Here is a 14,562-nt window from a genome sequence, read left to right as displayed (position 1 = left end):
AGGCATTCACTAGCCTTCCAAAGACCACCCAATACAGAAATGGAACACTGCATTTGTATTTCAAAACCTAAATAGGCTATGTTGTAATATATTTACAATATGACAGCTTTTTGTGTAGGGCACAAGGATAACACACTTGTAAGTAAGAATTCCCCTATTTCATTTTAATTCTTTCATTCATCATTCAATATAAATAATTTCACCTTATCACAACATTACAAATGCAGAGTAATTAAATATAAAATAAAGGAATCATTTTAAAATTGTGTGAGAATAACAAAGAATGTGGCAGATGACACAGGTCCATAATTTTTAAAAATGTGGCATTCATAACATCAACCGTGAAAGGATGCTTATGCATCATGGCCAAGGCATGTTCTCACAGAGCTATTACATGTATTGCATCTTCCAGTGCTATGGAAAAAAGCTTTATTTATTACATTCAGGATTATGTAAAAAGGCTTTGCAGTGTTTTTGTTAAATGATGGGTTGTACAAAGAATAGGACACATAAATATCTTACAATCATTTAGTTACTGGGGTTATTTACTGCTCTGGTGGTTAGTGAATGCAGAAACAAGGTAAGAGCTTCTATTAAAGTGCTCAGCAAATGTAGCTCCACACCTAAAATGATCCATCTTCATGTTTAGACAATAATTAAGAAATTACAGACAGTTAGAATCAGGACTGGTACTGCAAAAAAAAAAAAGTAAACTTGATTTTTTAAACTCCTGGACAATTCATGATTATCATTTATTTTTTTAGTCCTTACATGATAATTAATTTAAAATGATAATTCAAATGAAGATTTTTTTTTAGTAGAATGGAGTTTGAAAGTGAAAAAAACTATTTTGTATATCCTTAACAGACTCAAAATTGTGCAAATACAACAAAATTGTGCAAATATAAAGCAAATATAAAACTTTTTAAAACTTAGTTTTAGCTATATCCATTCAGGAATGCCTTAGTCCGTTTTTCCTGATGTAAAATGGAACTACATCACATGGGAACTTATGTCTGTTATGCTCTTGGAACTTTTTTGAGTTGTTTCTTCATGCTATGGTGTTTTTCAGGTTATCCACACGAGGTCGCAAAAAGAACCAGTTAGCTGTCAAGATGACATCGTCACAACGGATGACCACAACAATGTTGTGTATATATTTTGTATGTTTTGTTCCCGTATATAACAAGAAAACAAACGTCACTGAAAAGCCCATACAGAGCGCATCTCCATGTTTCTATGTTACGCCCTTTTTTTGCTCCTAGATTTTGAGTTCTTGAAAGGTGTAGATTTTGAGTTCTACACCTTTACACCTAGAGTTATAACAATGTCAAATAGAACAGCACCAGACAATGAATTGGCTAACAACTTTTTTAGTAGACGTTTGGGCATTAGATGGTAGCTTGTATTTGTTTTTGTATCGTTTGTCTCCCTTGTGTCGTTTTATATACGCCTGCTCTCATTTTTACCTGCATTTCTTTTCACCATAACGCCTTCCTGTCCTTAACACCTGTCTTCCTGTCTTGAGTTGTCAGATGTAAGCATCTCCATGTTTTACTTTGTTTTACTATGTTTTCTGGCTATGTTTCTTTGTCTAACAGTTATCTTACTATGGACTGTATTAAGATTAATGGGAACAGATTTGCTATAATTAATGTCATTCATCACCACATGTACGTCCTGCCTCAGTTCACTTCATGTTACAATGTCACTAAAGTGACACCTTTTTTTTTCTACGTACTCTTTTCTCTGATAATTGCTACCTGTTTTCATCATTATGTGTTCAATAATCTTGACTATCACATTCTGAAAAGTAAGTTAAAAGATTGATTAAAATGAAATGAATCATGAAAATCACCCACCTATAGCTTAGAAAAGGACACAAGTGTGTTTTGTGTCCATGCACAGGGAGAAGCAAACCTTTCTGGATCACTGCTGGGCAGTTTTAGGAGTTGGTTGCATATGAATATTCCCCAGTATCCAAAACTTCAAACAGAACAGTGAGAATTAAAGCAAGTCCACTGACCACACTGTTTCACTGATCACCGTTTCACTGACTAGAGGGCTTTGCAGTGTCAATCTTGGACAAAACTCCATAATCCTATGTGGTGAGCTGAAGAGGACAGTGCACAAATGAGTGTCAAGGATAAGTTTTGTTTTGGGGGAATGACCTCAGACCATTTTAAGTGTTCTCCTACTTCATCAAATACTATTACAGAAGACTGCACAAAATGCTAAATACAGGGTTGCCAGTAATTATGCCACATGTGTTTAAGCTCAGGAATCATTATCGTTATTACAAGCAGGGGTCAAGAAAACAGACAGGTGCATCAACGGTATTTCTAGACTTAAAAAAACAAACAAACAAAAAACAGGATTCAGGGAGAAAAATAAACAGAAACAGAGCTATGAAATAGGGAAAAGGCTCAGAATTGCACAAGAGGCTAGACTAAACCTGTTGAGTCTTTTAATGAGATGCAGGCGTCTGTCAAGATATCTTTGATATTTACTAATGGTGCTAATATCTTTGTGCACATTGGATTTACAATATACCACCATATCAAAGATTTGCCCCCTTTAATACCTGCAACATGAAATTATGTACCCAGAAAGGGGGGAATAAAGATTGAGCTTCAGCAAGACAGAGCTAGTAGGAAGGACACTCACAAGCCACATTTAGTCGCATTCATGGATGTGATAACTTACTTCAGCAATAGCTTTTACTACATTAGAGCATTACAAGTCTGTTTAAAACCTGTTAATACAAAGAAATAAAACACACATTGATAGGATATTAATAGAATAAATCAGTAGTAAATATAAAAGGCTAACATAATAATTCATATTAAAATGTTAAACCCAGAGCAAAATGTTGATAGACAAAGATCAAAGATTTAAAATACTCCATAATATGCATGAGAATCACTAAATAAGCTCATAAAGCAGGGGGGAAAGGTACTTTTTGAGGCAAGTTTTAAAAACTTTAATAGTTTCAGGTGATTTACATTAAAAGAAAGAAGGTTCCACAACCTAGGAGCAGCAGTAGAGAAAGCATGATCACCCTTATATTTGAAGAAAAAGGCCCCAAGCTATTAGCATTAAGAAATGTTTGCTCAGGCGGCCTGAATAAATTTACCTCAGTTTTACTATCATTCAAATGAAGAACATTACTTTCTATTCATAATTTGACATCTTTAATACAATCAAAGAGAGATTTTATGGGCTGATCATGTAACGTCGGCCCGAGTGCTGCAGGGCATGGAACAGGATGCACAGACTCCCTCAATTTAGTGAGATGTTTAATGAGAGAAGATTGATGAAACTTGTGGCACTCATACATAACGACGAACAGTGTTGACAGGAACTAGGACATATAACGCCAACAATGGCTACACATATACAATAACAGTAATAGAAACAGAACACTGACCAACGAAGAGGCACACACAGGTGGAGATTTAAATAGACAAACACTTAACATCATCCCCCGTACAGGTGTGTGCCCTCACAGAGCTTGTGGCTACAAACAATGGTGAAACCCCTTGCATGCGGCAGACTGTGCCACGTGACTCGTGGGGGGGATGCATTCCCTCCCAAGGGGCACAGCTCCTGAAGCGTCCAAATCTGGGACAGCGAATCCCAGGCTGCCGTACACACACACAGACACAGTACGACCATGCCTGGTGCCCACCCAGCACAGGGCAGGCCAGGTGCCGCTAACAAGGGAGACCTCTCAGTAGGAGGAAGAAAGGCAGCTTCCCTGCCTCTCTCAGGATAGTCCGGTATACTCCACGTGACATGTGAGGGGGAAGCATTCCCTGACGATGACCGCTCCGCAGGGGCGTGGCTCCTGACACCTCCCATTCTGGGACAGCAAACCCCAGGCCGCTGTGCACACGCAGACACTGCACGGCACTGCCCGGTGCCCACCAAACACATGGCGGGCTAGGAGCCACCAACTGGGGAGACCTCCTTACACGAGGGAGAAAGGCAGAGTGCGAGGGAGAAAGGGAGGTACACTCCCCGTGATGTGGTGCTCCAAAAACACACACGGTGCGAACACACATAAACAATAGCACTAATCCACACAAACATAAGGCACTGTGCTGCAGTGCCTGCTAATCCCACAGGAGCTGTAGACATGTCCTTGGCCTCAACAGACACACAAGGGTGCACATCCACCTGTTCTGGCCATGCTCCTCCCCCAAATGGTCCTCCTTTTTCCAGCCACTCTAGAAGTGCCCCAGAGGCAGTTTGCCTCTGAGGCTTTGGGTGGACTCCTCCAGTCTTGCTGCTGAGTCCACAGAAGGAAAGGAACTCAGGCTTCAGCACTGCCTGCCGGAGATCCCGCTAGCTCCACCAAACCGCCCTCTTTACGGTCCTTATGGAGCACATCAGTACTCCTCAGCCCATTTACATTTGATGCTTTTATCCAAAGTGACTTACAATCATGTACAACAATTGTGGGTTAAGGGTCTTGCTCAGGGGCCCAACAGTGGCAACCTGGCAGTGCTGGGGCTTGAACCAGCAACCTTCTGATTACAAGTCAAGTACCTTAACCCCCCGAATCCTTCATTGAGGGGGCTGGCGTACTGTGGTGGTTGGTCATTCTGTAATGTCGGAACAGGATGCAAAGACTCCCTCAATTTAGTGAGACATTTAATTGTAATGAGACAAAACATCAATGACACTTGTGGCACTCACACATAACGATGAACAGTGTTGACAGGAACAATGACATCTAATGCTAACAATGGCTACACATATACAATATCAGAAACAGAAACAGCAACAATGACCAATGAAGAGGCACACACAGGCAGGGGTTTAAAGAGACAGACCAACACTTAACATCAACATTAGCTCTGTGTTTGCTGTTAGTTATTTAGTTATTTATTAGTTCTAATTAATTATTTATACGAATGATGCAAAACTACTTTTTGCATAAAGACGCACTCCTTAGCAATTTTTAAAATAAACTTTGTATTTTTCTGAGCCAAACCAATCTGCGTATAATTAAAGTGCTGCTGAAAACAATACCTTTTAAAACACATACAATTTTAAAAATCAAATTGAATCTTTATATACCTTGGTTAAAATCCAAAGACCCTGAAAATCCCATAATCCCATAATCAGAGTATTACATTTATATGGAAAGCCTCTTGGAAGTACAATCAGGCCTATTCAGTAGTTTTCAAATGATTTGGCAGGCTAATATGTATCCTGCTCAGTCAGATACCTAAACCTCTTGCTGAGCTCCTGGATCAGCTTTTCAATCGCTGCCTCCAAGTTGTCTTCCCAGTCTAACGAAAAAAACAAAACAAAAACATAATGGCACTTACTGTGGGAGAAAGAAAGAAAGAGAAAACATACATGTAAATGTATTTTTGTCACCTGCATGAGAGCATGAGAGTGAGACAGAAAACATAGCCTTGGATCCCTGGGCCTCCTCTGTGTCCTCAAATACAGGTGGCTGCAGACCTCTCTTCATGAACCACTCATCTAAGCAGCTTCTGAAAGATGGACCATTTGATTCTGCAGAGTGTCAAAAGATGGACTGACGTATTACTGACTGAAAATCTGTATGGCCAGTTTACCCATGTTTTATTTCTTGTAAGCTACAAATCTGCTCTGAATGTGCAAGGTGCAACTACACAGTGAGCACCACTTTCACATTCAGCTCAGTTACTAACTTCTAGTCCCCACTTGTCTTGTCAGCTGTAAGCCACTGTATGTGTTCATAACTGGGTTTCAACCACATTCTGACCTGTTTTCTCGCCCAGTAGGCTGAGCATGCATCGACTCAGGTGACTGCGATTTGCCTTCTTGTTTGCCTGCCTCGTACTCTTCATGGTGTAGTCTTTGAACAGCAGCTTGGCTGAGCTCATATATCGGTGCCATTTGAGAGAGTACGTGAGCTTCTTTTGGTTTTTTCTTGTCAGAATGGTGTTAATCTGAGCCTCCATTTCCTCAGCATTACCGGAGCTAGGCAAAGTCTTGTAGCCAAAAATCAAGGGCAGGGCATGCAGAGCTTTCTGTAGGCCATCATGTTTCGCATCTGTCTCTGTGGAACCTGTGGAGAAGATGTAACGTGTGTCTGTAATATGTGTCCCTCAGAAAACTGGGGATATAATACATATAAGGTAAAGGTTGCCAATCCAGTCCTTGAGCAGAACCCAGCCAGTCAGAACTATTGTGTTCCAGCTCCCAACAGACTTTGGTCAAGCAATCAGGAGCACCACAGTGACTGATTATCTTATTCAGGAGTATAGGGAGCTGGAACAGAACAAAAACCTGGATTGGCTGAGGAAGGACTGGACTGGCTTCCCCAAGGACTGGATTGGAAACCACTGGTTTAAGGCATGAAAGGCAGTGGCATAGGTGGCACTTGCATGGCACAAACTGCTAGATATACCCAAGTCTGGGGGTAGCCCCCATGTAGTGGGTAGCTGCCCAAAGTTTGATCCACATCTTTCTTTCTTAAGACTGATTTTGAGTAGCATTCTAAGAAATGCCTCAGTCCTCTCTGGGAACTTCGTGTCATTATTGTAAGAACTTTGTGTCATTATTCTATGTGGCCCAGAAGCAATTTTTAGAACAGTTCGATACCCATCCAGACAAACAGAGTTCTTTACATTTCAAACCAAGAACTGATTGTCCCAGAAGATAGCTGATACCAACTGCTGCCAAAGAAGAACATCAATATCATTTTTATAGCTGGGGTTGTGATTGGTCCATTTCCAGTGAACTCTAAGACACATGATGGCACACTTCATGTTATCTGCTGAGTCACTAGTAGGCATTAGCTGTGATCTACAGAATAATCTTTTGTCCAATTTTACCTCATAGTTACTTTCATATTCAATTGCTCTGAAGGCAAAAATAAACATACTGAAAAAGCTAGATTGAAGGTTTGACCAAGCTCCTGTTCCATAGACAAACATGTTATTTTTAATTCTACTTTAGTTTTGCGGAGCAAATCTATTTTGATAATTGTTTTATTATGCCATGTTTGCTGTTCTTCATCTGTTACCTAATATGGGATTTGGTACTATATTGGGACCACAATGGAAATAAGTTTTTGGACTTTTTGTGTTATCCATGACTGTTTCTGTTTTTTATTATAGGCACCACAATGTGGATATTGTATGCATAAAATATGAAATGGTCAGGTCAGGTCAGGTCAGGTCAGGTCAGGTCAGGTCAAGTCAAGTCAAACATCTGTTAAGGATGCCTGTGCATGGATGTTGCTATAGCTCTTAATGTTTTGGGTTTTTTCTTAGGTGCTGTGGCAAGTGCTGAGAGGTCTTTCTCGAAACTAACCACCCCCCACCCCCTTGCCCTATCCCACCCCTTGAAAGAAAGAAAAAGAAATAGGATCTATAATTATTGTTAAAGAAATAGAGGCCTGTAGTCCATGTAATAATATTCAACTCACTGCATTGAATCACATATACTGGTGTGTTCTTAAAGTAGCTCCCCCTAAACGCCACCATATATCCCCCTCACCTGTGCAGGTGACCTCCTCCCATTTTCCACAATGGCACTTAGTATAGGTATCTATACATTCATTGTGCATATGGCATAGCACAGAAAAATGGCTAACCTTGTCCCTCATAGATGACATTGTATGAGATGTTGTTAAGGGAACAATAGAAAGGCTCTATGTTGCCCTCAATGACTTCCTTGGGAAGGGGGAATGACTTCTGGGAAAAATCTTGTTTCACCAGCATGGTTGCATCTTGGGAGAGAGAGAGTAAATAAGTAAATAAATGAACACAGACAGGTAATAACTCCACTTTCTAACAACAGCAGGTATTGTAGACACTTGTAAACCTTTTGAATATAATTGTACACCACTAGTTAGTTATAACATTGTTGTGACATCACAGTACCTGTGTTTGACTGGCAAATACCCAATGCACAGCCAAGTGAATAATATGCTTTACGAATGGCATCCCTCCTGGAGGTACAGGGATCTTTGTTCTTAAAGGTTAGGTTGTCCAAGATGACTTCCACAGTAATGCCAAATTTTTGTTCATTGCTGACACTCTCTAATGTTACAGATGGAGGTTTCAGATTAAACAGTGCCAGAAGTGTGTGGATCTCTGTAAAATGTGCACACACACACACACACACACACACACACACATACACACACACACACACAAAGAGGCAAGATGTACAAACTACTTTTTAGACTAGCACTTTTGTGTAGGATGTGGACTGGGAGCTTGGTTTGAGCCAACATGTTGACAAACATTGTTTTAGGCCCTTCTTTTAGTAATGTGTTTAAAGGTCATACTGATAAACACAGGACACAGGTTTACTACTTATGAACTTGTGCAAACAGATATATATATATATATATATATATATATATATATATATATATAGATATATATATAGCGAGAGAGAGAGAGAGAGAGAGAGAGAGAGAGAGAGAGAGAGATCACCTACTCTTTGATCATGGTACACTTTACTGTTACTATAGTGGCACATTCCTTTCACATGCAGAGCCTACACTTCTGTACCTTCACATTCCAGCTTGGCCACTTTGCATGGTATGGGGCGAGTCTGGTTGCCCTTAGTGTCTGTCTGGTTGCCCTTAGTGTCTGCCACATTTTTTTAAATGGGAGAAGAAGAAAGAAAATCTTGCATACTTAACATGACAGTTATATGTTTTACTTATTGTTCTTCACAAGGTGTTTGGAATAAATGTCACAAACCTCTATAATATATAAATGAAGTTAAACTTACAGTATGAATTATCTCCACTAGTGTTAGAACCCTCCCCTTCTTCAATGTCCACTTTCTTTCTCTCAGTACTGTACATGGGTTGTTTTAGACCATGGGCATCTAGACATTCCTTCAGAAACCCTTTGTAGTTTCCATCAACAGAATCAAAACTACAGTTAAGGATCCCTGATAGCTGCTGTAGGGCAACCATAGCCACCTGCTGTTCTGCTTGTTTCTTCTTTATGGAACCATCTAAAGAGTTTCATAAACCAAGTAAGGTGTAACAGACAGAGAACAAAGACATGAAGAGATACTTGGATTTAAAAACTCAAAAATGTGACTGGCACTGAATTAAGGGTGGTGGTGTCTGTTGTATAGGATTGTTGTTAACGAGATCACTGTTAAACAATACTTTAAAAGAATATCTAAATCTTACAGGCAAAGTTAAGGAAATTAATATATTTGTTTTATAAAATAAACAGAATCTAAATACCTTTGTCATGAAAGGTAAACGGTCCACAGAGAAGGAGTTTGCAGAAGTTCTTATCATCTTGCTGATCAAAATGTTCTGATGGTGGAGGGTAATGGCAGCTATCAAATTGGGCCAAGACCATTGTCTTAAAACTATTACCTGCTGCACAAGAAAGGGCAATGGATATAATCATGATTAACCAAAACAAATTACTGACCAAACCAATGATCAGATCTGTATAAGAACTAGTCATAAATCAGTTGATGCCTACCTCCTCCATGGGCATTTAGGCGAAACAGACAGGCTAGTTTTTTGTATGCTGATTCAATTGCATGTTCCTGTTGTGCACATCCATCAGAAACAACTTCTTGGTTTTTGAGGACCACAGTTGCACTGGCATAAAAGAGGGCATCTGAAATGGGAAACTCAAAATCAGCTCAAAAGTTGCAAAGTAAACTGAAAAAAAAAGCCATCAAAACAATGTCTAACTCCCTTGACTGCGTGGTAAGACAGACAACGGTTAAAATGTTTATGTTTAGTTGACACTAAGAAAGAACTGCTAGTTTGTAAACTCCACCAAGCCAAAGTTAGTCTAATTTAGCTCAATGCATATTTGTTACTTATTTAAACCAAGGTGACAATGACATTTTAAAAATTAGATTTTTTTTTTTTGTAAGATAGTTCACTATCAAACTTAACTTAAAGCTAGAAAAAAAAACCAAAAAAACATTTTACTTCAGGACGATGTAACACTTTACTGTTACTATAGTGGCACGTTCCTTTCACATGCAGCGCCTACAATTGTGTACCTGCACAGTCCAACTTGGCCACTTGGCATGGTATGGGGGGAGTCTGGGTGCCCTGAATGCCTATCAGATGGACATCATTGTGGTCTGGATGTGTTGTAGGTAGAGGCTGGACCACTGCAGCATTATCCTCTGGCTGAAGACTAGCATCCTTGCTAAACACTCTCGGCGTCCTGGTACAGTATGCTGAGCAGGTTCAATACAAATATAAATTTTTTAAAAAGGGGCAAGAAGAAAGAAAACCCTGCATACTTAACATAAGAGTTGTATGTTTTATTCATTGCTCTTCACAAGGTGTTTGGAATAAATGTCACAAACCTCTATAATATAAAAATGAAGTCAAACATACAGTGAGAATTATCTCCACTAGTGTTAGGACACTCCCCATCTTCAATGTCCACTTCTTTTCTCTCGGTACTGTACTTGGGTTGTTTTAGACCATGGGCATCTAGACATTCCTTCAGAAACCCTTTGTAGTTTCCACCATCAACAGAATCAAAACTACAGTTAAGGATCCCTGATAGCTGCTGTAGGGCAACCATAGCCACCTGCTGTTCTGTTTGTTTCTTCTTTATGGAACCATCTAAAGAGTTTCATAAACCAAGTAAGATGCATCAGACAGAGAACAAAGACATGAAGAGATACTTGGATTTAAAAACTCAAAAATGTGACTGGCACTGAATTAAGGGTGGTGGTGTCAGTTGTATGGGAATGTTGTTAACATGAGATCACTGTTAAACAATACTTTAAAAGAATATCTAAATCTTACAGGCAAAGTTAAGGAAATTCATATATTTGTTTTATAAAGTAGACAGAATCTAAATACCTTTGTCATGAAAGGTAAACGGTCCACAGAGAAGGAGTTTGCAGAAGTTCTTATCGTCTTGCTGATCTAAATGTTCTGATGGTGGAGGGTAATGGCAGCTATCAAAATGGGCCAAGACCATTGTCTTAAAACTATTACCTGCTGCACAAGAAAGGGCAACGGATATAATCATGATTAACCGAAACCAAATTACTGACCAAACCAATGACTAGATCTGTATAAACACTAATCATAAATCGGTTGATGCCTACCACCTCCATGGGCATTTAAGTGAAACAGACAGGCTAGTTTTTTGTATGCTGATTCAATTGCATGTTCCTGTTGTGCACATCCATCAGAAACAACTTCTTGGTTTTTGAGGACCACGGTTGCACTGGCATAAAAGAGGGCATCTGAAATGGGAAACTCCAAATCAGCTCAAAAGTTGCAAAGTAAGCTGAAAAAAAGCCATCAAAACACTGTCTAACTCCCTTGACTGCGTGGTAAAACTTACAATGGTTGAAATGTTCATGTTTAGTTGACACTAAGACAAGACTGCTAGTCTACAAACTCCACCAAGCCAAAGTTAGCCTTACTTAGCTCAATGCATATTTGTTACTATATTTAAACCAAGGTGACAATGACAGCATAAAATTAGACTGTAAGATCAAACGTAACTGCGTTAAAGCTAGGAAAAAACATTTTACTTGAGGCTGATGTAACAGGATTCACTGATGGAGTGGTTGAAGATGTTGATGGCTTGTCTATGCATCCAGGGTGGGAAAACTGTTCAGTACTATAGTAGCAGAATTTTAGGTTCTGCAGGGCCTTCTTAGCCACCTCCTGGTGAGCACTCTTTTTGCTATTACACACATAAGAACCTGTAAAGATGTGCCCATTGACCTCCACCTGACCTCTATAACCTAAATAAACAACAAATGGAATCTAATAAAAACACATTCAACACTTTAAAAAGTTTTAAAATATTTTCTTTAGTAACTACAATATATATTTGTAGAACTCATAACTATATATTAAATACAACAGAAATAATAGACTAGTTACCATTGGCTTCAAGGACCTCTGTAAAAACAGGATCTGACCACTTGCATTTCTTAGCCTCTTCTATCAGATGATTCTTGAACTTAAGGGGATCACCAATGAACACAGGGTCTGTGGATCATAATCAGCTCAAAAGCCAAGCCTGTTCCCACATGGTTATTATTATTTTTTATTATTACCTTTTTTAAAGATACAATAAGAAGTAATCTTCTAAATGAATTTCTGAATTGTTTTTGCATTCACTACTGTACTTTCACCATTAACAGTATAAATGGTCAAGCCACTGACTTTTGCTTAGAATGGGTTTACAGAGAAATTAAAAACTCTGTAAATAAAACTGGTATATCCTCTAGGATTAATGTAATAACGCCTTCTTTTACCCACCTTGTGTCTCCTCCAGTTTGTCCACCCTATTCTTGAGATTATCAATCTGGTGATCGTGCTTGTTCACCTTTTCTTGGATCTCATCCAGCTGGTTAACATAAGGACCCAAGTTCTCCAGGAGGTCTTTGTTCTGCTCCAAAAAGCCTTTCATACCCTGCAGTTCTTTCTAAAGACAATATGCAAATTGATTTTTAGATTTTCAGAACACAGTGTTTAATCATTTTTCCAGATTTGAGTAAGATAAATGTGCATTTTTTTGTCATTAACCTGGCATTTTTGTACAAAGTAATTTTACGTTAGTAACCTAAGAAGGGGCCTCCCAGTAAGGAGTCCTGTGAAATTGGGAAGATTATCAATGTTCCCATTGTGTTTTGTTGTTAACTAATAATTAACTACATGTATCTTATTTGAATATGTTTTTGCCATCAATATTTTATTGTGATACATTTGTTCAATATTTATTTGTAATTTGTAAATAAATAAATTTTAATGTATTTTGCCCTTCTCTGGGCACTGTATCCTACTTTAAGGTCTGCATGTTGTTCTTCCTCATAGTGCTGGGCCAGAAACTCAATCTTCTCCTTCAGGGCCTGGTGTTCTCTATTTATCAGCTTCACATTTTCGTCCTTGCTGTTCTCTGCATTGGGAGAACTTTGACCACAATACTTCTCCAAATTTTCCTTAAACTAAAATAGACCAAAGGTAAATACCTAACCCATTTCTCTTACAAATATTATGAAATACATTCATCTTAAACAGAGCATGAACACCTATAATGCCATGTATAAATGCATGCAATGCAGTCATATCTTTCACAGATTCCAGATCTTTAAAAATGCATATTGATTGTGTATCTTTCATGGTTATATACCTGCTGTATCTCCTCTGATATATCTTTCAGTCCTAGTGCATGAGGCTCAAGGAACTTTGCCAGTTGCACAACATTTGCTATATAATCCTCCATGTCCTTTTTGCTCAGCCTGAGATCAGGGGAATGCATCACGTTGTTCCTGACATTAATTACCTTTAACAATCAGAAAAAAGAACAAAACTACACATGCGAACATAATCAATCAGAATACATACCAGCAACATTTGGAGACAATACCTACAATGCATTTGACTTCATTAACAAAAGCAATGCACAAGTACATAACTGGAAAATGCAAGTACAGGAAACATAAGTTCATAAGTCTTACCAATTACACGAGAATTCAGTGTGTATGTATGTATATATGTATGTATGTATCTATCTATTTACTTATTTATTTATTCACCTTGTTCAGGAAGTCGCTTTTAACAAAGGTTTTGAAATGTTTGCATTGACTCATGAAGTTCAGAATTGCAGAAATGTCGAACTGGTCAAAACTGCGATGTTCCTTTGGTGTACGCGGCATATAAACCTAACGTCACATTTAAAGAAATAATTAGCTACACCAGTTCCACTCCAACGAGTGACCAACAAGCACCTTTGTCAATGACATAAAAAATGACGCAATGATAATAAACGATGCTGGCTACCCTGCACTTACCTTAGCCACTTCCCATTTCTCTGTAGCCCACAGATATGGCTGGCAGTTTTCCCAGTGTATGCCATACTTCGTATGACGGTTTTCTAATATCTTGACTTTCCACTGCTCACACCTGTCACAAAGGGGTGACTGTGGACAAAAGGGTTTATGCCAGAGTCACGTTTATCACATTTGTAAGACGACTGTTACATTTCTGTGTGCTTACGCTAATATTAAGCTATAGTAGCTAACCCTAGCTAACGCTAACTACCTGGTAAGTTAGTAGAACTCTAGACAAACATTATTTAGTGAAATACTCATTTTATCTCGCATAGTTTACCTTTTTTTCTTGTGGCGAATATTTCTTGCAATCCTTTACACAAACCTCCCTTTGTAGACTTTCCCGAAGAGATTTGTGATAAGTTTCGGTTTCGTTTTCCACAAAATCACGAATGTGTCTTCTCAGTATGTAAAGACTCTCGGCAGTTTTCAGCCAATTTTTGTAGCTTTCGTCGGTGAAGCGCTTGTATGACTCCATCCTCTTAGCTAATGAGATTGCACAAGGTACATCTAGTATGACATTTCATAATTTTGTGGTAATCTAGTGTGTTGTGCCCAGACCATTAACAGAGTGAACGCCTTCCAACAAACTGTACGCCTGACGTCCCAGGTTGCCAAATACTCCAACGATTCACCGCGGACAAGCTATCAGCGCTATAGCGATTCACGGTCGTCATCCGCGCTTTAAATTCTACTGCGACTATATGTGCTATTTTATGGTAT

At 38.9% G+C, this 14,562-nt stretch overlaps 1 protein-coding gene across 5 annotated transcripts; it reads right to left on the bottom strand.

Moving 5' to 3' along the window:
* Positions 1–3,282: 3,282 nt before the first annotated feature.
* si:ch211-91p5.3 lies at positions 3,283–14,434 on the bottom strand. 5 transcript variants are annotated; one of them, XM_035534866.1, is made up of 21 exons: positions 14,120–14,434; positions 13,801–13,929; positions 13,546–13,671; positions 13,140–13,292; positions 12,793–12,954; positions 12,269–12,434; positions 11,888–11,995; positions 11,530–11,745; positions 11,095–11,235; positions 10,844–10,984; positions 10,367–10,600; positions 10,021–10,203; positions 9,483–9,623; positions 9,233–9,373; positions 8,761–8,991; positions 8,535–8,615; positions 7,896–8,108; positions 7,607–7,741; positions 5,768–6,073; positions 5,395–5,535; positions 3,283–5,303 (listed from the first exon to the last, which is right to left on the bottom strand). In XM_035534866.1, exons 1-21 carry the CDS (start codon positions 14,315–14,317, stop codon positions 5,212–5,214), a joined length of 3,438 nt encoding a protein of 1,145 aa, XP_035390759.1. In that variant the 5' UTR covers positions 14,318–14,434; the 3' UTR covers positions 3,283–5,211. The 5 variants fall into 5 exon arrangements, with proteins under 5 accessions (XP_035390759.1, XP_035390760.1, XP_026867614.2 ...); XM_035534867.1 differs by having other exon boundaries at positions 9,233–9,370; XM_027011813.2 differs by having other exon boundaries at positions 10,844–10,981.
* Between the last annotated feature and the right edge of the window lie 128 nt (positions 14,435–14,562).

This window comes from Electrophorus electricus, chromosome 16 (assembly GCF_013358815.1).
Source record: "Electrophorus electricus isolate fEleEle1 chromosome 16, fEleEle1.pri, whole genome shotgun sequence".
NCBI classification, from domain to species: domain Eukaryota; kingdom Metazoa; phylum Chordata; class Actinopteri; order Gymnotiformes; family Gymnotidae; genus Electrophorus; species Electrophorus electricus.
The sequence above is the reverse complement of the archived record's forward strand: the minus strand, read 5'-3'. Positions and strand labels throughout refer to the sequence as shown.